Below are 21,672 nucleotides of genomic sequence, written 5' to 3'. Positions count from 1 at the left end.
TATCTCTCTCTCTCCCTCTCTCTCTCTCTCTCTCCTTTTTTTTGTTAAATGCCGATTAAAATTTACTTCTAAGCAGCTTGAAAAATCCAGATGAGTTTAACAATTTGAAGTGAAGTTGCATGATGAGTGCAACTTCTGGAGCACAAGGTTTAATACAGCTTGAGGAATACTACCAAGAACAGGTTGGGCTGGGTGTTGGTATCAAGTTTACTGGATATTTTCTAACGTACTTCTGGCAAAAGTTCAGAAGAAACACTGAGGATAGATTATGAAATACTAGGAGGAGATCTGCCTGCTTCGTACATACAAGTGATGGAGATAAACCTGATACCGAGAGATAACAGATCTTTAGCAAATGTTACTATTATGCCATTAGAATGTCGGAGAGGTGGAAACTTGGATGGAGAGATGTTGCATCTCACATCCTTGGCAAGAGATCGGAAGTCTCGAATGCGATTCTTATTGGAAACAAATAGTGTATTTAGCCCTTGCAAAGTCTTTGGTACGAGATGTGATAGAAGCAGAGTGAGTGAGTGGAGATTTTGACTATAACCACTAAACATAATGTTTAACTTTGGCGGCTTTGGCACAGATTTGTTGAAATACCAGACTTTGTATGAGAGTCGAGAGTTTTGAGTGGGGTGCAGAATAATAGTACTCATGACAGCTAGAATAATTTCTGTTGTATTATCAGAGTAGGTGCTAAGATAAAAAGAGCGAAATTAGTAATCAGAAACTGAAAAGTGTATAAATCCCGAGGGGCATTCCATTTTTCACTGATGGAGTGTCCCACTGGGGCAAGGAAGATCTATAGAAAATGAATTATGGATAAATTTATGATGAGCTTGTCAAAAGAAATGCACAAATCTGCAGCGTATTTGAAGAGTGAAAAGTGGTTTACAAAAGATCCAGGAAAATAGCAATACTTCAGTTTAACTTCCAGGTGGGTAACTTAAACTTGAAAAGTCTGAACTGTGGACGATGAAATCAAAAAGGAAGATTATCTAACCGATTGGATACTTAGACGGTTGATGATGATTTCCAAAAATAAATAGTCACATAAGTCGGTAAAGACATCAAATTTAAGGCAACAGTAAAGAGACATCAACTAAAGCCAGTAATGTGAGGTAAGCGGAGACTGTAATCCAGCCTTATCCTCAGAGATTACCCCCTGAAAGTTACTATACTTAGTATGCCGCCAAGCAATTTTTTTTTTTACTTACTTTCATTTGATAAACAAAAATAATCCGTAGTAATATATAAACAGGCCTTGTTATGGGAATCTAGAAGAAGCTTTATATTTCAGGACAATGAGCTGATAATTGCTCACACGAAAAGCTGTGCTAATAAAAATTATTTTCAAAAAGAATAAAATTAAAATAATGGCTGATCTTTTATCGAGGCTTAATCTAGCAACAGAAAGTTTTGCACCTAACACTGTTAGGTGTAATAATTTCAGCGGAAGTGTTAATTAAAGCAATATTCTATGTGCCTAACGAAGTGGATTGAAGAAAGAAGTTTCGTGTATGGCATTACATTAGGGTTCTTTAATTATCTAAACAATAATCCACCCGTCTACCCATTCAGTGTCCTCAGTTGCTATATGTTTACAAATTTTCGTAGTCGGTATCTTCCTCTTCTCCCTTCTACATGTTAGGCCATCTTACGCCCTTCTACGATTTTAAGGTGACTAACCCTGTGCCTCCCGGTATATTTCTATGGCTGTAGCTGGGTGAGTTCAAGGGACTGGTTTGCATGCTTGCGGGAGGAAAATCCCCAGATAAACTGGGGAGAAAAACCCTGCTATCTACACCGAAGACAAGACCGGTTAACTTGGCTCTGACTGAGAAAGTTCCTTAAGCTCCTCACATCGACGACGGGAATCGAACCCATGACGCTCCTTTCCAATGCATATGATTGCGAAGCACATAGCTACTAGGCGAACAGCGGGGACGCAGTAGGTATCTAATATATTAAAAACAAATCTTAATATTATCGTACTACTTCGAAAATTCCTTTGATGATTCGTAATAATTAATTTAAATCTTCGTCTTTCTGTAATTAAATAAATATCGATGAAAATGTAATCGGATATTCTCTCTCTCTACTTGTGAGAAGAACTGGCTTTATTTAAATTAGAAGAACAACAATTAGTGCGTCCTGCTTGGAGTCTGTGTAATCTTCAGTCTGGTTTACAACTTACCCACCTCTTAGTATATACAGGTTAGAGATATAAGAAAATGAACAGTAAATATAATCACTTTGGACTTCAGTCAACAGGCATCTACATTTTTAATAGTGCTGACTTAAGATGACATTCCTTAGCTACCAGATTTCCATGATTTCAACATGAAAATACGTTTATTTTATGCAGTGTCATTAATTTTTATTTTACTCTATTCCTTGTGTCATTTCTTTCTCTTTAGAGTAAACGTCACACTTAATTACTTCCTTTTAGCAGACAACCCTTCGCATTTATAAGCGTTATACAATACATTTCAAGTATCGCGATACCTATATCATTGTTTTTGTGTTGTTGGAACAAGACCCTTCTGTGACTCTTCATAGATGCATTAGCAGTTTACGTAGAAGAACTCTCAGGTATGTGTTTCCATAGATAGAAGCAATCGAAAACTCAATAGAAAATCGAATTCTGTTATTTTCTCAATAAACATTATGTTCTGAATGGCAATATTTCATTTCACAGTTGCATGCATTCATTTCGGTAGTTATATGTGGTTGTGTACATTTTTCCAAGCTGATCCTTAAATATGAAAATTACTTCAATATCCTAAAAGAGTTTAATAGGTCCGGTTCTACAGGAATTCACTTTAGCATTCTTTGTCCCATGAACTGGATTCATTCCTTTCTTTGATATTTAGTTTTACGTTGTACCTGCTTCTCAATTATGTTATTATTATTATTATTATTGTTGTTGTTGTAGTGCTCAATCTCTACACTCCAATGGTTGGAGTTGGAAATATAATAATACTCATGTAATATTATATATATATATATATTTTATATATTATTATATTTAAACATATATTATTAAATATTTCTCTGTTTGTTAATCTATAGTTTTCTTAAACAAAATGAAATGAATGACCTGATAAAAATATGCTCGATGTCTGCATGCCCTAATATATATATATATATATATATATATATATATATATGTGCGTGTGTGTGTGTGTGTGTGTGTGTGTGTGTGTGTGTGTGTGTGTGTGTGTGAGTGCGTGTGCGTGCGTGCGTGCGTGTAGAAAGTTTTTTACCTTGAGCTTATTATACGTTAAAGATTCCAAGAAATTTTATCCTTGGATTTAATCCCAAGGAAGCAAAAAAAAAAAAAAAAACGAACTCTTGCGCGTGAAATATATTCACGTCTGGGCTACTTGTATACAGAGGCTTCATATTACTTGCCTTAGTATGTAGCCCATAATGCAACGCACACCCCATTTTCGAACGTGTATAATACAATGCATAATGGAAAGGGTCACCACTCAGAGCGATTTCGATATTTATTTAGGTCTTTTCAATGGGTGCCAGAATCAGAAGACGTAAACATATTTCACACTCAAAACTTTGTTTTGCTTCCTTGAGAAAAGGAATAAAACCGAAGTATAAAATTTCTTGGTATCTTTAACGTATAATAAACCCAAGGGGAAAAACTTTCTACATCTTTCTGTCATCGAAAGATTTTTTTATTAATAGGTCAATCACTTTTTGTCTATTTCTATATGACATATGACTTCTGCATCAAGACAATCTTGGTAACAATTAAATTTATTCAAAGACGCAACATGTTTCATCGGATTGTCCGATTTCTTCAGGCGTGGGAACATAGAAAGCAAATAAAAAACACTATAAGAAACATTGTATCACTATAAAAACAACTATTATAAAATTCAGTTAACATGTTGCGTTTTTGAATACATTTAATTGTCATTATAGTCTCGGTTATAGTCAGTATATATAAATACGAACATATCCCAATTCCGAGTTAATACTACAAATCGTTATATATATATTAAAGTCCCTTTAGTACGAGTTTCATCAGCGACCAGAAATCATGCAGTATGCAGTGTTTTATTGCATTGCTTTTTATTTCTCTAGTGAGCCACAAGATATATCCTGCATAAGGGAAAAAGAAAATTGTATATTTTTTCTTTCTTTCTTTCTTTTTTATTGAAAACAATAACAATTCGATCTAATATATATATATATGTGCTTCCCAAACTTCTGGATGTCAGGGCTCCCTTTGGAAAACGTAAAACATTTCACGGCCCCCCCCCTCGAAAACGAAATCGTAATATCGACATATTTTATTATAATATTTATTGTATTTATATTCAGTACAAAACATACACAGCAAATATTGCAAAAATCAAATGCAAATATTATATTTTTAGCATCTTACATACACGTTGGACATGGCACATTGTCTCATATTTTTATATAAATAGATATATTGTTATTATACATTTGCAGTACAAGCACATCAAACGTAAAACGATTAGTAATAAAGAAAGAATTTAAAACATTCAAGAAGTTTAATAACAATTTAATATGATGGATGTGTTTCAATACTGCTACACAAAAATTCAGTATCAGGTGAAATATTTGAAACTGGAATTCTCAGATTTCTACTTTGAAATGAAACGTATATGAATAAGCATATATTTACTAATCTTCATTAAGCGCCAAAATACGCAGGAAGCAAAATTTGTGACCTAATGTGTGATTTGTTCCATTAAAATATAAAAAATAACAAAAAAACAAATAATAAATAATAATTAAATACTTTTCTTTTAAGATAAAAAAATCTACTTAGTCTTAAAACATTTTAAATTTTAATTATTTCAAAACCTACGGCCCACAGTTTGGGAAGAGCTGATGTAGGCAATAATTTATGGGAAGTTCAATTTTTATGAAAATTTACAGTTGTTTTTTTTTCCCTCTTTTCATATACGCATAAAATGATTGCAATGAAATATATAATGGATTACTTATTCTACAGCAAATCAAAATTACAGTTCACTTTCGCCGTTATTATATTTCAAATTTAATAACGTTTACTGAATGTCTAATATTCATTTGCAATAGTTCACTTCTCGTATTGGGATTCACAAACCACTTCGTTCTATTCACCCCCTCCATCCTCTTTTCTTTAAATTCAAGCAGCTGATTGGTTTTTTCGTTACCTTCTAGTAAGGAAATATTATATAAAAAATATTATATAAAAAAGTGCATTATTTTTTTTTCTTTATTCTTAATGTACATTTAACATATGCTTTTGAATTTCTGAATAATTTTGAAATGATAAGTTTTATTTTTATTTATTTTTTTAACAGAAATACTTTTCTTTTTCCCAAAATGGCCATGAGCTACACTCTCGGAATTGTTGACTACTCTATAATCGCAATTGCATTGATTATATCTGCCGGTATTGGTATCTATGCTAGACTCAGTGGAGGAAAACAGGTGAAAACAGATGAGTTCTTATTGGGAGACAAGAAGGCAGGAATTCTTCCCCTGGCGCTTTCATTGATGGCTACCACAACATCAAGCATATCCACTGTAGGATATCCGTCAGAAATATACAGATTTGGCATTAATGCTACCTTTATATTTTTATTTAACATAATTGGCTTCATTATAATGGGAGTTTTTCTATTGCCAGTGTACTATAAAAGAACAGAATTCACCATCAATGAGGTAAGACGATCCTATATTCGAGTAATATATATTAACAGTATTACATTTTCAGATGTAATACTGTTACTAGACTGATCAAATAGTAATACTGCTCAAAGTCTCGTTTTCAATTAAATACATTTATTTATTGTTCCTGTGAGAGACCGCTTTTTAATTTCCTTCAATGCAAACGATATGAGTTTAATTCTTATTCTGTTAAGAATTAAATAGGATGTGAATGAGTTATTTACGAAATAACTAATTAAATCTGGTAAAGCAAAGAAAGTATTGTTTGCTTCATAATGAAAGAAAAACAGGAACGTGATAATTTTTCCAATAAACTAATACGATATAGCATTTGAAGAAAAAGTAATTGACTTCTAATTCCTGAAGATATATAAGTGAATGAACTATAGTTATTCTGCTTGGTTGTTGGAACAGAGAGGATGCAATCTAGAACAGCGTTCTTGTATAATGGACTGCCTGTTATATGCAATGAAAGAACAGCCGACATTCCCTCCAGTTTTGCTTCAGTCAGTGTATATATGGAATTCGTCACTTTCAGAGCTTTCCTTCTTAATATTTGTTTTCTTTGCTGGATGAGGCCACTTACTGTAATTTTTTTTTCGTTATGATTAATTACTCTGAAGGATCCGTTTGATTCGTTCATTAAAATAACTTTTCATATCTTTATAATTATTCAAGAGGAATCACACACACACACACACAGAGTAAATTATTGAAAAAATTTCACTCTTACTCTGTGCTATAGTAATATAATTCAAACGGCTTCTAGATAATTGACAGAAATATCCCATTTTTTTTAAGTAGATCAAGTTGTAACTAAAGAGATATGACATAAAAAGAAGCGTAAGTTTTTTTTTTATATATGATGTTATTTTATATATGATATATATATATATATATATGATACTATTTCATTATATTTATGTAGCGTTATACTTAACTTTTCCTGTTTTCAAGGCCATCTCTTGCTTACAAAAGCTGCCTTTACAAATAGGGGAAAATGAAGAATCGTCAAAGATGTCAACGGTGTCCCTTTTGACCTTTATACAAGGAAATTTACATAACCAAAGGGTAGTCGCAATTTTTTATGTAATTTCCACCCACAAAAGATTTATATATAAATTTATAATACATTTGCACGATGGGTGGGTTAAGGATTTTTTATTTATTTTATATTTTTAACCATGTTTGTCTATTCCAGAAACTTTGCTCTAGAAACCAAACATTGAACTTTCTCAAGAGAGTTCAGGTTTCCTAAATGTGGGGATATGGTTTGGCACTGGATGACGAAATTCATCTCCAACCTAAAGATAATCACAGTCATCCGATTGTGATTCGAATCCACAGGGATTCGAATCCACAGCTTGGTTGGAGAACTTTTGCGCTATCCACTCAGTCCACCTGATCGACAATTATATGCTGTCTTTTATTAGAATGCTTCTCGCTTATCCACGTAACAGAGAATAACTCGGATGGGATAAGACGTTTTTCAAATGCCGAATAATAATTATAATTTTATTAAATGAAGGCACTGTTTCGTATTTTATATTCAGTTATTTTTCATTATTTTATTTTAAGATTTTTTTATCATTTTATTTTATTTATTTACTTATTTTTTCAGTTTTCAGCTAGATTTAGTTCAGAAATACGCTGACATTGTCAATTACCATTCATTTACAGTATTTAGAAAAAAGATTTGGAAAATGGATTAGAACAGTTTCATCACTTGCGTTTATAATACAGTCAGTAAGTGTGGTTCATTCTGAAATATTTCTCCCGTTTTCTTGCACAATTACTTCACTTACTTCAATTACTCAATTTTATTCAATTACTTCACTTTTCTCGTTTTTGTTTATTCAATTGATGATGTTCTCTTGTTTTTTTTTTACAGACTCTCTATTCTGCTGTGATTTTATACGCAACTGCAGTAAGTTTAAATTGCGTTACAGGAATACCCGACTGGATTCTAATTTTTATATTTGGATTAATTTGCACTTTTTATTCAACAATAGTAAGCATCATTTTATTATGTCAATTTGAAAGTTTTGTCAATTTTGTCGAACAGTTTCATAGATTTTATATATGAAATATGAATGAAACCAAGTTATTAAAAATGTATGGAAGCAGTTCTTAGTATATATAACATCTGGGACTTTTGTTAAGCCAGCATTCACATACGTTTAATGACATGCATGACTGAACTGACAATTCTCTCACTGCATAACGGCAATGTTAAAAGTCTTAGTTTTTTTTTTTTTTGTGTACGATACTTTTCGTGAAGATCCGTCAAAAAGACATCGAAACTCAAATTAACTTTCAGTTAAAATACAGTATACTATATCAATAAATGAATTTTATAATAACTGTTAATATGCTCATCCTCTAACGCTTTAGAACTTTAAAAAAGTTATCGATTTTCCACAATGAAATTATCAAATTTTAAACTTTTTGTTATTTCGAAATTTTTTTTATTTTATTTTTTTAGACCCAGATTTAGTCATCACCTGAACAGTGACTAATTCTTCCAATTTATGTGATTTATTTTGCAGGGTGGAATGAAGGCTGTGATATGGGCCGATGTGTGTCAGGCTGTTTTAATGTTTATTGCTGTATCTTTGATGACAGGACAGGGAACTGTTGCTGCAGGAGGTGTTAGTAATGTAATCGATATCGGAATGAAAGGTGGCAGATTAAATTCAACCACGTAAGGATGATATGTTATCTGCAATCTATTAAAAATGTCACTATCAATTATAACTAATACATTTCACATTTCCTGTTTTTGAAATAGCTATTACAGCAAATTTTCTATTCCAGATTGGACCAAATATGAAATTATCTACCAATCTACCAATCACACTATCTACCAATAACTGTCCGATCATTTTAGCAATTTACAATTGATACCAGCAGGCGAACCCCTAATATCGGTTAGGTTTACCTTTGGCTTTGATCACCTCCTGTACCATTTGAGGTAGGCTTCTCACCAACTTGCAGCAGACACCAGGTGGAATTTATCTCCATTCCTCTATTAAGGCAGAACTGAGTTCGACGAAAGATCGAGAACCCGTGTCTAGTTTTCAATCTTGGCTCAACTTCGTTCCCACAGGTGTTCGATGGGGTTGAGGTCAAAATTCGGTGCAGGGCAAGGCAATCGCTTAACAGCAATCTCATCATACCATTCCATAACAGCTGCAGATTTGTGGCATGGGGCATTGTCATCTTAATAATAACACGTTCCGTTACATAAAAATTCCACAGTGTCGGCAGCACATGATTATCCATAATATCAATGTACTATACTGTTTTCATGGAACCACGGACAACGAACAATGGTCCCATTGCAAACCAGTTGAATGCACTCTACACCATTACTCCTCCACTAGCATACTTTATGTACAACACACTGTGGTAACAAGCGTTCGCCAGGCTGCCTCCACACCCAAACCCGCCATCAGATGGAAACTGCGGAAGCTTGATTCATCACGCCAGAGTACCCTTTTCCGCTGTTCAGTTGTCCAGTTCATACGCTCTTTGTACCAGGCCAGACGGGCCCCCTTGTTCGTTGTTGTGATGTTCGGCTTATATGCAGCTTCTCTTCTGTGCGTGGAACCCCAGTAAATGGAGTTCTTTTCTTACAGTATTGGTGCTTAATATGGTGTTACTCTGGAACTCATCACGGATGGTTTGTGCCGATTATAGCCGGCTTTTGCATGCCACCCCTTTGACACCCTCCTGTCCCTGTCGATCATTTTCGACGGCTGACCTGAATGTTTTCCTACGCTAATGACGACAAAACGTCTCCGTTTTTTGATCACATCACCAACCATTGGATTCGAATGCTCCAGTTGAGAGGCAATGGCATGTATGGACATGCGGTCAATGTGACAGCCCACGACGACACCTCTCTCGAAGTCACTGAGTTCAGGTTGGGTTGTGTTGCTATTCTACTTGTATTCAACTGCCACGATGAAGTACTGCTCTCCACCATTTGTACACACTTTTTTGTATTATTAATAAACCTGGAATATTTCACAACTTCAAATAAGAATGGCGTCCGGAAAATTATTGGTAGATAGTATATTTAGAGTTATTCCTTTATTTTTATTTTATCTTTTCTAATCAAACTACGACCAGCTCTAGTGAAGCTGATCGTAGCAATGTTAGTCTAATTGCTTAATTGCGTACATTTATAAGCAGTTAATTACACTGATGTCCAAAAGCTATAGAAGAAGCACTACATTTTACCCGTATATGCAAAAATGTTTATTACTATAGGCAAATGTCCACATAAATTTATTGCCAACATATTAATAAATTATAGTATACAAAACATGCGTTATAAATTTCGCGTACTAGTTAAACCGCACAGTTTTTTTAATTCAATTTCTAACGTTTTTGGCAAACGATAAAATTTCCTGTGGACCTAGTTCAGGAATTATCCATAAAACTATGCGGAGAGACATTTCAGTATGGAATATGTCCATCCCGAGCTACGATACACCTCTTGCAACGTCCTTCCTTGATTAGCACCAAATGATTCAGGAATGTTTGAATCAAACTGGCACACTTCTCCTTTAGATCAAGGGTAAAGCCTTGTTTGTTTTCTGGCGGGGAATTTCAAGCAGCAATGCGTCTCTGTATTGTATCTCTTAAACGCGTTCTATAGGGTTGGGTTCTATATCGTTCGGTTCTAGGGAGCGTGCGGACCACTCGATTCGATTTATATTCTCGGTCTGCAGAAGTATCTCCATAGCCTATGTACGATGTGGTGTGGTATTTCCATCCATAAAATTGAATTCTTCGCCTTCATCACCATGGATCAAATGAACATGATGTTGAATAAGGTTTACCACTCATAGTTTCTTTTTTAGATACTTGCCTAATATCTAGAATCTGGCAAAGACAAAAACGACTCTTATCTGTGAAGACTATATTATACCATCTCTGTCGTTTCCTTTGTGGATACAAGACCACTGAAAACATACTCCAGATGAGCTGTGGATGACGTGACCCAGACTACAGGACTTCAGACGTTTAGGGCAAATTGATGCAGAATTCGTGCCACAGTTTGTCAAGAAATCTTGGCACCTATACTCGAATGTTGAAGATTTGGAAGCTGACCCGTTGATTACATTTTGCTGTAATAACTAGAAGTCTGTCTTCGTGATCCATAGTGCAGCGAGGCCAACATCTTAGCAAATGCCTTGAACATATTCCATTCTTTGAAATGCTTCCCTGTGTCCGATGTGGTGCGGCCTTACCATTCATAAAATTGAATTCTTCGTTTACATCAACAAGGAACAATCAAAGGTGGCGTTTATTGACTTCGTTGCAATATCGTTCGCTTGCATAGAACGCCATGTGAGATTCCAAACTCTCCTCAGTATCAGTAATCCTGCGATCTTCTTCAAGCTTTCCAATAATAATTTTCCGCATGATATCATACAGTAATGTCTTTGAGACATATACCATCGACGATTGCATTTACTGTGTATTCTTTGACGATAATAGTTACTTTAACACACAACTCGCTTACCTCAATCTTTTATCCTATTGAGTGCTATCACGTAAACCTTTTGCGCACGATTCGAAACCTTGAATGTGTAAGAATAGTAAGAATGTTCGTCCTTAGATTTTGTTCACCAATGTATACGGTTATGCCTTAAAATATTTCGCACTTTCATCAGATCTAACAAATAAATCATAATGTTAATAAACAGTTCTTATACGGTTGTTTAGTGGATTCAAAACCATAAAACTTAAACATATCTGACATGTGTTTTGATATGATGATTTCTGTTTGCATTTTTAATTAATTATTTAATTTATTTTATTTTATTAATTTTTTTGTGAAACATGAAAGCAGTGCGTTTCCGTACAAGCAAAAATATGTGACTACTTTCAGGATTATGAAATATTCGTACGCCATGGGAAGAGAGGGGTAAAGAAATTTAATATGAATGACACTTGTTTAATTTCAAATTCAGAAGATAAACTTCAAATTGCAACTAACCATTTAATGAAATAGCAAAAAAATTAAATGAAAATCTCTGAAACAAAAACAAAAGCTATGGCAATGTGTGGAAACACCATTCAAAAAGTCAAATTTATGCTTAACAGTAAAATAATGGAACAAGTTACAGAATTCAATTACTTAGGAAATATAATCTCGCAATACAATCCTGATTCACAATTAGAAGCAAGACTACAAATTTACAGTAGAATGAATGGCATAATTAAAAGAAATGTTGGAAAACAAATGACTGAAGAAACTCAATTACCGATTACATAACATGACCTCTAAACCATCTCTCAAATTTGAAAGTAACACTTGAATTCTAAAACAAGAACCAGACAAAGATTGGAAGCAACACAGATGAAGTCTCAAAGACCTTCCCTGGGATTCACTGGTTTAGATAAAAAGAAAAACACAGAAATTAGGGAACGATTAGATACAAAAAAATCATAAAAGAAATAGAAGAATATCAGCAAAATTGGCTGCACCACATAGAAAGGATGAATAACAATAGGATTCCCAAACTAACATACAAATATAAACCTACAGGAAAAAGAGACCGCGGACGTCCAAGACTAAGACGGAAAGATCAACTTCATCAGCTAAGCAGGAACAGAACATAAAAAGCCTATACCTGAATTGATCAGACGACGACGGCGAGACTTGGTTCTGTTTGTCAGTTGATGTTCAAAGTGATCTGACTACGATTTGCTTGATTCAGAACAAACTGGAATGGAGGAACTAACTCAGTACGGAACAGGAACTCTGTCAGACAGGTAAGTGCGTGTCTGTAAATAATTGAAAGCGAAAATTTGTGATATTGTCAGATATCTAAAGAACTGTCCGTATTCTCTGTCGAATTCCTTCTTACAGTTCAATATCAAAGCAAGAAATAAATATTGCAGAAGGTCATCGTTTTGTGACTCTGAATTGTGAGATTTATCTCATCTCTTCCGTAAGACTACCACACTCTTTATTGGAGATCTGAAACGGGTTAAGAAAGATCGATGTCTTCTTTGTCTCTCACCATTTATATATATTAAAAAATGATAAATTAAAATAAATCAGACATGAGAAAAAACAATAAAATGCCATCCTGATGCCCTTATTCATAAAATTGTCGTCATATCCCACGTGCCCTCGAGGGTACGGGGGTCTGACGTATGTCAGTTTACAGGCCGAAGTTTACCGTCTAAGAATGACCAATCCTCAGCAGAGTGCCAACAGTATCGGGCGATTGGGAAATCTTCCAACTACTAACTGCACTCAGACTTGCTTAACTTGGGTGATCCATTACTAGCGAAGATTCTACCAATCGACCAATCTTTGCTGATAATTCACAAAATTATCAGCAAAGGTTTTATGAATAACCTAAGCTGGTAATTCATAAAATTACTTTGTGTTAATAAATTATTTAGTAGAATGTAACTAATTATACACTCTCGGTGCTAGTTAATTTTTAGTTTTGTTATGCACAAAGAGAGGCACTAGCGCTCAACAAATTCTCGTACTTCCTTGTAATAAAGGAAAAATTGCATTGCGATAGTTATATTTCCTGGTATTGTGATCTGGTTTCGTTTATTGTTTTATACCGCTTATAATCAAATGAGCTTCTAACGTTCTTCTTTAAAAGATTGTTGATGCTACTGAAAGCGATGGACTTGCTAAATTCCACGAAAGGATGTGTAAACCTTTTTTACATAGGAACAGAAAAGACGATGAGGATTTTTTTCCCTTTTCCTTATTAAATTACGTCTACGTTTATTATTCTTCCATGGTCCGGAAATATCTGCTCTACAGAAAAAACATGAATTTTTCTCAAGCTAATTAAGATCTCTAACAAGCAAAGGAGGCCAAATTAGAGAGGGTGCAATTTTTCAAAAATTCATGCGTATAACAGTATACGATCTCGCAGCTTGTTGATTGGTCAACCAATGCGCCAACCGCTCTTAGAAATGAATGAATTATTTTCTCATTTCGTGTACATTTAAGCATCTAAATTACTAAATAGCGTTATGCGTTTGTTTGTAAAACTACTTAAAAAAACTAAGCAAAATAATATTTTTACTTCTTGGTGCATATAACGATACGTGCTTGTTAAATCATTTTATTATACATTTCATTTAAACGTAAAATATATACATTTACGTAATGGAGTGTGAAAAAACAGGTAGAACGATAATTGCCTTTAATATTATTAATAACGAAGGATGATGATTTATCAATTGATGATGGAGTTAGACTCCTAGTGCCTGCCTTAAGTTGAAGTGAAAAGTTTACTTGTATCATTAAAGTAATATGAACTGTTAATTAAAAATGAAAGTGTGAAACAATTATATTATATTAAATATAATATAATTGTTTCACACTTTCATTATATAAAAATTATATAATGTATAAAGCATTTTCTCTGAAATTCCATTCTTTATTTAAATGAAACAGCCGACATATAACATTTAATAAGTGTTACATGTCGGCTATGTTATATATAACTTCATTTCAGGTTCGAATTTGATATGACCAAACGATATAACTTTTGGAATGTGATGTTCTGCAACATACTCTGGGCGCTTTCAACATTCGGAACAAACCAGTTAATTGCACAAAGATTACTTGCTGCCAAATCATTTTCTGATGCTCGATGGTGAGAAAAATATATTCATGAAAGTTAATTTTTTGAAGGTGAAAGTTAATTCATTATAAGTTGCTCATTAGTTTCTTTTTATTTTGTGCTTCGTAATTTTAAATATCTAGCTCTGAATGTAACTGGCAAATGAAACCTACTGAAGAACACATGAACGTTAAACAGTATATTAGCGTGATCGTGATTATTCTTCGCCTTTGTAATTCAAACTTATCGGTCTATCTACCGTTGCCTAATTATGTACAGAATGGCAATAATTAAAGATGTGTTTAGAGCTATAGAAAAAAAATGTATTGGACGATATTCAACCAAACTTAGTGTCGATACACTCTGGAACGTGGGGCTTGAATATTTACTGAAAAAAACAACAACCATCAGAATTCCTATAAATGCGTGTGATTATTTACACAGTAATAGCTAGAAGAGAAACAGAAACAGCAAATCAATTTTCATGTTCATACAAGTTAATAGATGTGGAACAATATATCATGTTTTCAAGTGTTGTAAGGACTACATTCTATGAAAGACATTTTCTACATCGGAACTCAACATATCTGCATTGACTTACAAGTTTGCAACTTCAGGAACATATCCTTCATATACCACTGCTTTCAGATGGCCCCACAACCAAAAGTCACTGGAATTGAGATCAGTCGAAAGAGGTCGTCATGCTGCGGAAAATGCATGACTAATCACTATGTTCTGTGAAGTGTTTTTGTAACATTTGCTGTAACGTCAATCCAATGGGAGGTGTTGCATAAATCAGGTAGAGTCAAAGCATCTTCTTTGCTGCAGTTATGAAAGAAGATGGTTTCGCAACATCTCTCTCTACACCCAACAGCAGAGATGATGCAAGTCACTGGTCCTGTAGGACGATCTACCGTTCAGATGAAAATGTGCCTCGTGACTCCACAAAATCTTCCACGGCCATTGATCATCCAGCTAAGAACGTCAGAACAAACGGCAGTTAAGTTTTCGCATTGCCGTGAAGCAAAGCTAGAGTATGGGAGATCTTGTAGGGGAAAATGTCAGTTTTGACTTAGCACTTTCACCACTTTGGGTATGTGGTGAACGTGCCCTGATATTGCACGAGCACTCCTGGACCTTTGAGAGTTATTCATTCCGTGTTCTACGACAACAGTTGTAACTTTATCATTTTGTTAAAGAATAATCAGTTTGCTACGAATCCACTAGCCTTACTGCTAAAGGTCCACTATTTTCAAATCGTAAAATGATTTTTCGATGATTTGTTATTGCATTAAACCTTTTCTTCTATTCTTCAAACTCCTGAATTCTGGAAGCATGCCATTAGTGTTACCGTGTTATTAATAGTAAAGCTTGATTAGCAACGCACCTTCCGTAAAGATGAGATCCATAACACTTTAGTCTTATTAGAATGACGCGAATATGTTTTGGTCTTCCTTATATCCACCAACTCATCAGCAGAAACAATGAGATTATAAAAATTATCAAGCGATTCTAGCGCCAATTTATCCACTGGTGGCAGAATTTTGTACTTTTTTCTGTACATCAAACCCCATGTTCCAAGTTTGGTTGAATTTTGTCTAATACATTTTTCGCTACAGTAGTCTGAATGCCTTCTCCCTAATTATGGTCACCCCTGTATAATCTTTGGTACATCAATCCGAAGACTGGCAATTATAGCAGCAGCTATAAAAAAATTAAAAAAACTAATTCTTTGAAATTTAAATTTTGTGTACACCGATAAATAATATTTCATGGAAAATAAAGAAAAAATAACAGGAAAATGTTTGCAATTTATTACAACAAAATAAAATGGTTTTCAATTCAGAATAATAAGAGTAAATCGCCTTTAAAATACTTTCTATATGATTGTTGACCAGGAAATTTCGCCTTTATCTTTGCAGCATAGCACCCTGTGTATAAAGACGAAATTTCCTGGTCATAAATCATATAGGAAGTATTTTAAAGGCGATTTACTCTTATTATTCTGAATTGAAAATCTTATTTTGATGTAATAAATTGCAAACATTTTCATTTTCCTATTATTTTTTCTTTATCTTCCATGAAATATTACTTATCGGTATACACAAAATTCATATTTCAAAGAGTATTTTTTTTCATTTTTATTTAAAAACAAAGTAATTGTTAAATGGTTAAATCTAAAAATCTGAATGTGTGAAAACAAATGCTCTTCATACATAAATTTCTTTACTCATTAAGCGCAAACGACAATTGAAATGAATGAAGGCTTGGGATTGTTATATTATCAATGGTACCATTTAAAGAAGTGGTGCCACCAAACATATAATAGTCTATTTACAAGGAAGGGCATACATGAATTTTAGTGATTATATAATTATCACTGATTTACATTATAAGATATAGCGAGAACACCCGATCTTTACTAATAGATTCATCAATACGTTTTCAAGAAATTTCTATCCTGTTATTTTTCTTAACGTGGCTTATACCGTTAACCCGCAATAGTAAATCACTGTGATGATTTTTATAAATGGTTTAATGAAAATGAGGGAATAACTCAGTTAGTTTTCTCTAATGACTAAATAACGAAAGTTATTGAATAACTTTCATTATTTATTTATTTTTGGAATTCGGTATAGGTTTATTATATAAGATACTTCCTTGCCAATAGTTAGTTTTATAAATCACTAAAAAATTCGCGGAAAAGAACCTAACACGAAATATGCACTTATGGCACTCATGTTCATAAAAAAAAACCATCACCTTTCATAAATATACTTCTTATTAGTTAAAAGGTCATTTTTATTGGTTTGTTATAATTACATATTTCGTTGATTGCATCATCTATCATTCCCACAGGTTTCTGTATTATGTTAATAGTTGCTGCTATTGCATGAGAATTTTTTATGTTATAAATAAACAGCAAGAGCTAAAATTCGCATTTTCGTGCTGAGATCGGTATTGCTAGTTACGTGCAGTTCCCGCGTCACAGGAAAAGTGTGATTTAAGCTTTGAATACAGAAAGCTACGTCTCTCATAAAATACCTAAAAGCGAGTCGTGTAGTCAATCTACTGAGGTACGGCTTATGTCGAAAATAAAGGAAACTGGATCAGTTGAAAGGAATAGGTCAGTGTCTACACCATACCAAGATTGAATTCTAAAGCAGCTCTCCCTGAAAAATCACCCTGACCTCTGGTGAATTGAAATGAGACTGGAAAGAACAACCGGGAGTTGTAGCAAGCTCGGCAAAGAGAAGACTCATTCGACAGGGAGTGATTGCCAGGCGCCCTAAAAAAGCCCTTACTAAACGAATAAAACGAGATTGACTCGACTAAATTGGAGCAAAGAGCATGGCAAATAGATCTGTGATCGGAATAATAGTGTACTTTTTTGTGACGAGAAAAAGTTTAACCTGCCGGGTGCCGACAACAGAAAGACAGTTCAAAGACGATCACAGGATGTATTCAATCCTGACTGTCTGGTATCAACAGTCAAATTCTTTCTATTCAGATGATCTGGAGCTGCATGTTGAATCACTGTATTGGTCGCTTGCATTTCACAAAAGGTTCAGTGAATTCAAAAGTGTACCAGAAATGTTTAGAGGAAGAATTGCTGCCTATTACCAGAGACCGCTTTAGTGTAACGACGAACTGCATCTTTCAGGATGACTCTCTGCCCCTTGCCCCATTCAGCGACTACCGTGGTCAGAACACATCCTATATCATGGGAGCTCTAAGAAGTCATTATTAGGGAATAGAAACATGAACTGACAGTTTCATCCATCAGGAAATCGATTTTGTAACTGCATCTCGCTGACAAGTGTAACACATCAAAAAGTTAATTTTTTAGTTTTGAATGTTATAAAACTATGTAGTTTTATAACATAAAGTAATGGAAACCTACTGCTAACTCATTTCTCCAATCTTAAGTGCTGTTATTGTATTGTGCAGTAGATGTTTGTGAGTTCTGACCGGCAGTAAAAATCCCGTGATTTAAATCCAGGTAGAATTTTATACACAAATCTTATTCATAGTATTTGTTAAAATATTATAATAACTTTAAAGAATTTTAAATGAAAAATCTTTAATGTTTACTTTTAGGATTCTTATGATGGGAGCCCTCATGTTTACGGCGTATGTATTATGTTGTGCTTCTTTAGGCCTTGTAATGTACGCTAATTTTTATACATGTGATCCAATTAAAGATCCACAGGCTGATGTCAAATCGCCAGACCAAGTAAGGTCTACTAACTTCATTTAATGAAATTATGAGAAAATATAAGTAATATATTATAAGCAAATTTCATAACATTGTGGATGATTTTAGACCAGTACTCTAATAACAAGAATTTTAGAATTCATTCTCATAGTTAAATAATAATTATATATACTTTTTTCGCTGTCATTTAAATTAATATAGCTCTTAGTTTACAAAAAATATGAAAAATGTTTTAGAGAATTTTTTATAATCAAAGCAGTTGCTCATCTTTTGAGATTCGAACCCACAGTATTTTCAGTAAATAAACAGCGACCTTTCTTTGTCACGGAAGTAGAAGCACTTATTGAAAGCAGAAATTCTGCATTAAAACCCCTATCCTGAAAGTTTCTAGAGTACATACTTGTACTATGAAACCGGTTGTAATACTAAGAAGCAATATAATAATTTCTTAATAAAGATAAATCGATGAATGCACAGTATTGCTTATTAGAAATTGAAAGGAATAAGATTCATCAGTAACGGGTCAATCTCCGAAATTTTAAAATAAAAGAGGTTCAACTCATTTCAATATGTCTCTGAAGCTTTTTATCTGTCTGTTAGTATTATAAATATTTGTACTGCACTACAAAATATCAATATGCATGGTAATAAGTTACAATTTTTTCTGAATTTCTTTCAAATTAAATTGTTATTTAAATTAATTCTCTGGACTGCACAGCGGAAGAGACCGCATAACTCCTATTCAGTTATCCAGCCTACAAGCTATGGATTCGTATCTACTATTGCATCCATATCTTTTCTTGGCCAGCATTAAATGAGAAACTGTATGTCTTATTATATTACTCGATAAGTTTAGTATTTGGCTTCCAAGATAGGGTATAGTTCGCTTTAAATTCGCAATTTGTTACTTGAAAGTATCATTTTTTTCCCGCTAGCTGCTTACTACTTTAACAATTTTGGCAACGTTCTCGAAAATAGTTGTTAATGCTCGGGAAAATGGTGATTTTTTGCATTTTTCCTCTTTGTTATTGTCTATTTCCTTTTATTTTTATTTCATTTCATGAAATTCTGAATTAAAACTTATTATAACAATATCATAAGTTTTAAACGTACTTATTATAACAATAACATTTCGTGTTATTGTTATAATAAGTACGTTTAATGTAGCATACACACTCGTGTTCACTTAAGCACTCCATGTATTTATTTGGAGTTAATTCCATAAATTTTCATTTGTGTATATTTTAAATAATATATCGCCATTTATTCATGGAGATAAATCATTGTTGGTTCGAATCTTTATATTCCAGATAGCGTTCTTGTATATACGAGGAAGAATTGATGTAACAAAAAAGAGTCATAATTCTTCCAGAATATCGCATTGTCTAATAAGCACGATTTTTCTCATTTCTTCATCCACAAAGCTATCATCAAATACTTTTCTTTAAATGATTGCATGTGTGTAATGAAGTGAAATTTTATTTTTCCAGTACTCAGAATGTGTAATGATATCGATTACTGATCTTCTCATTCTGCTTTAATTCTTTAAATCTGATAAAAGTCTCTTATCTCTAACATGAACATTTATTTTACAGCATTATACAATATTTTCATTTCGTATTTCCTCCCTAGTAGGATGCAAACTGCTCGATTTTAAGCCAAGCCAGCATTAAATATTATATATAAATAAGCTACAGTTATGCTTGATTTGGTGTTTAGGATGCTAATGATAATGCATTCGTTAATAGTTTTTACCAGTGGTCTCAAACTGGCGGCCCGCGGGCCGCATCCGACCCCCGAAGCAATTTTACGTAGCCGCGAATACATTTCAATTATGTATTTGTTGTAAATACGGTGCTTCTAGTTTTAGAGACATAGCGATATGGACTGACCTTATGTGCGCATAAGCTCAGTCCATATCTACAATTTACAATCAGTACATTTAGTTCGCTAGCCAACAGTTGGTGACGCTTCAGTATTCTGGTGTTTTCCGATGCACAGCTGCGCAGTTCATATTGCAATATAGATGGAGGAAAACTAACGTACGGCTTATAAAACAAGCACAAACAAACACAAATGTTTATTTGTGCTTGTTGTTAGATGTACATTATATCAGTACCTATCGTTTAGAATTGTGCATTACTTTTGAATGTTGGTTTCATACGAAAATTCATCTTGTTGAATTAAAGTTATAAATAAAATTATAATAGTGATTTTAATTAAGAGATTAAACTGCAAGCTATGTCTTTAACAAAGAGTAAAAGAAAAGTGGGCGAAGAAGGACGTGTTTTTCAAGATAAATGGGAAATTATGTACTTTTGTGGTGTTGTGCGCAATAAAATTATATGTTTTATTTGTAATAAGGGAAAATTAGTTTCAAAAGAATATAAGTTACGTCGCCATTACGAAACGAATCATGAAGAAAATTTTGAAATGTTGGAAGGCAAATTCAGGGAAGAAAAGTTAGTTTCTGAAATCTGGCTTACAACGAACACAAAATTTTTTTACTGAAGAAAATAAATCCAGTGAAGCAACAGTTCACGCAAGTTTTGCTCTCGCGCACATCATTGCAAAACGATCAAAACCATTTACTGATGGCGAATTCCTTAAAGATTGTTTGATTAAGTCTGCTGAACTTATTTGTCCTGACAAACAACAATTATTTAAAAATATTAGTTTGTCAGCCAACACGGTAGCGGAACGTATTAACGAAATCGCTAGTGATTTACGATGTCAGTTAAAAGAAAAAAGTATAGATTTTGCAGCATTCTCAATAGCAGTTGATGAGAGTACTGACATCGCAGATGTAGCACAACTAGCCGTTTGCGTACGAGGTGTTGCAGACGAATTTGAAGTAATTGAGGAATTATTGGAAATAATTCCTGTGAAAGTAAAAACTGGTGCACAGGATACGTTTTCTGAAATAAAACTGTAATAGATAAATATAAATTAATTTGGGATAAAAGGGTTGGATTTGCAAGTGATGGTGCAGCTGTTATGGATGGTAAAAATGGAATAGCTGTAAAATTAAGAAATATAGTGAAAGAAGAAAATTTTCAGAATAAATTTTGCACTATACATTGCATTATTCATCAAGAA

The 21,672-nt window shown here is 33.6% G+C and overlaps 1 protein-coding gene across 1 annotated transcript in view; it reads left to right on the top strand.

Annotated features, from left to right (window-relative positions):
• The first annotated feature begins 5,376 nt into the window (after window positions 1-5,376).
• Window positions 5,377-21,672, top strand: part of LOC150105601 (sodium-coupled monocarboxylate transporter 1-like) — a 75,040-nt gene continuing 58,744 nt past the window's right edge. Inside the window, exons 1-3 of the mRNA XM_090393991.1 lie at window positions 5,377-5,718; window positions 8,274-8,428; window positions 18,456-18,591. Coding sequence (XP_090250117.1) covers window positions 5,377-5,718; window positions 8,274-8,428; window positions 18,456-18,591 — 633 coding nt within the window. The remainder of the gene's footprint in view (window positions 5,719-8,273; window positions 8,429-18,455; window positions 18,592-21,672) is intronic.

The sequence above is a fragment of the Typopeltis vanoorti genome, chromosome 6 (genome assembly GCF_054136105.1).
Source record: "Typopeltis vanoorti isolate ZY-2024b chromosome 6, IOZ_Tvanoo_1.0, whole genome shotgun sequence".
In the NCBI taxonomy this organism is placed as follows: domain Eukaryota; kingdom Metazoa; phylum Arthropoda; class Arachnida; order Uropygi; family Thelyphonidae; genus Typopeltis; species Typopeltis vanoorti.
This window is presented reverse-complemented; position numbering and strand designations above follow the sequence as displayed.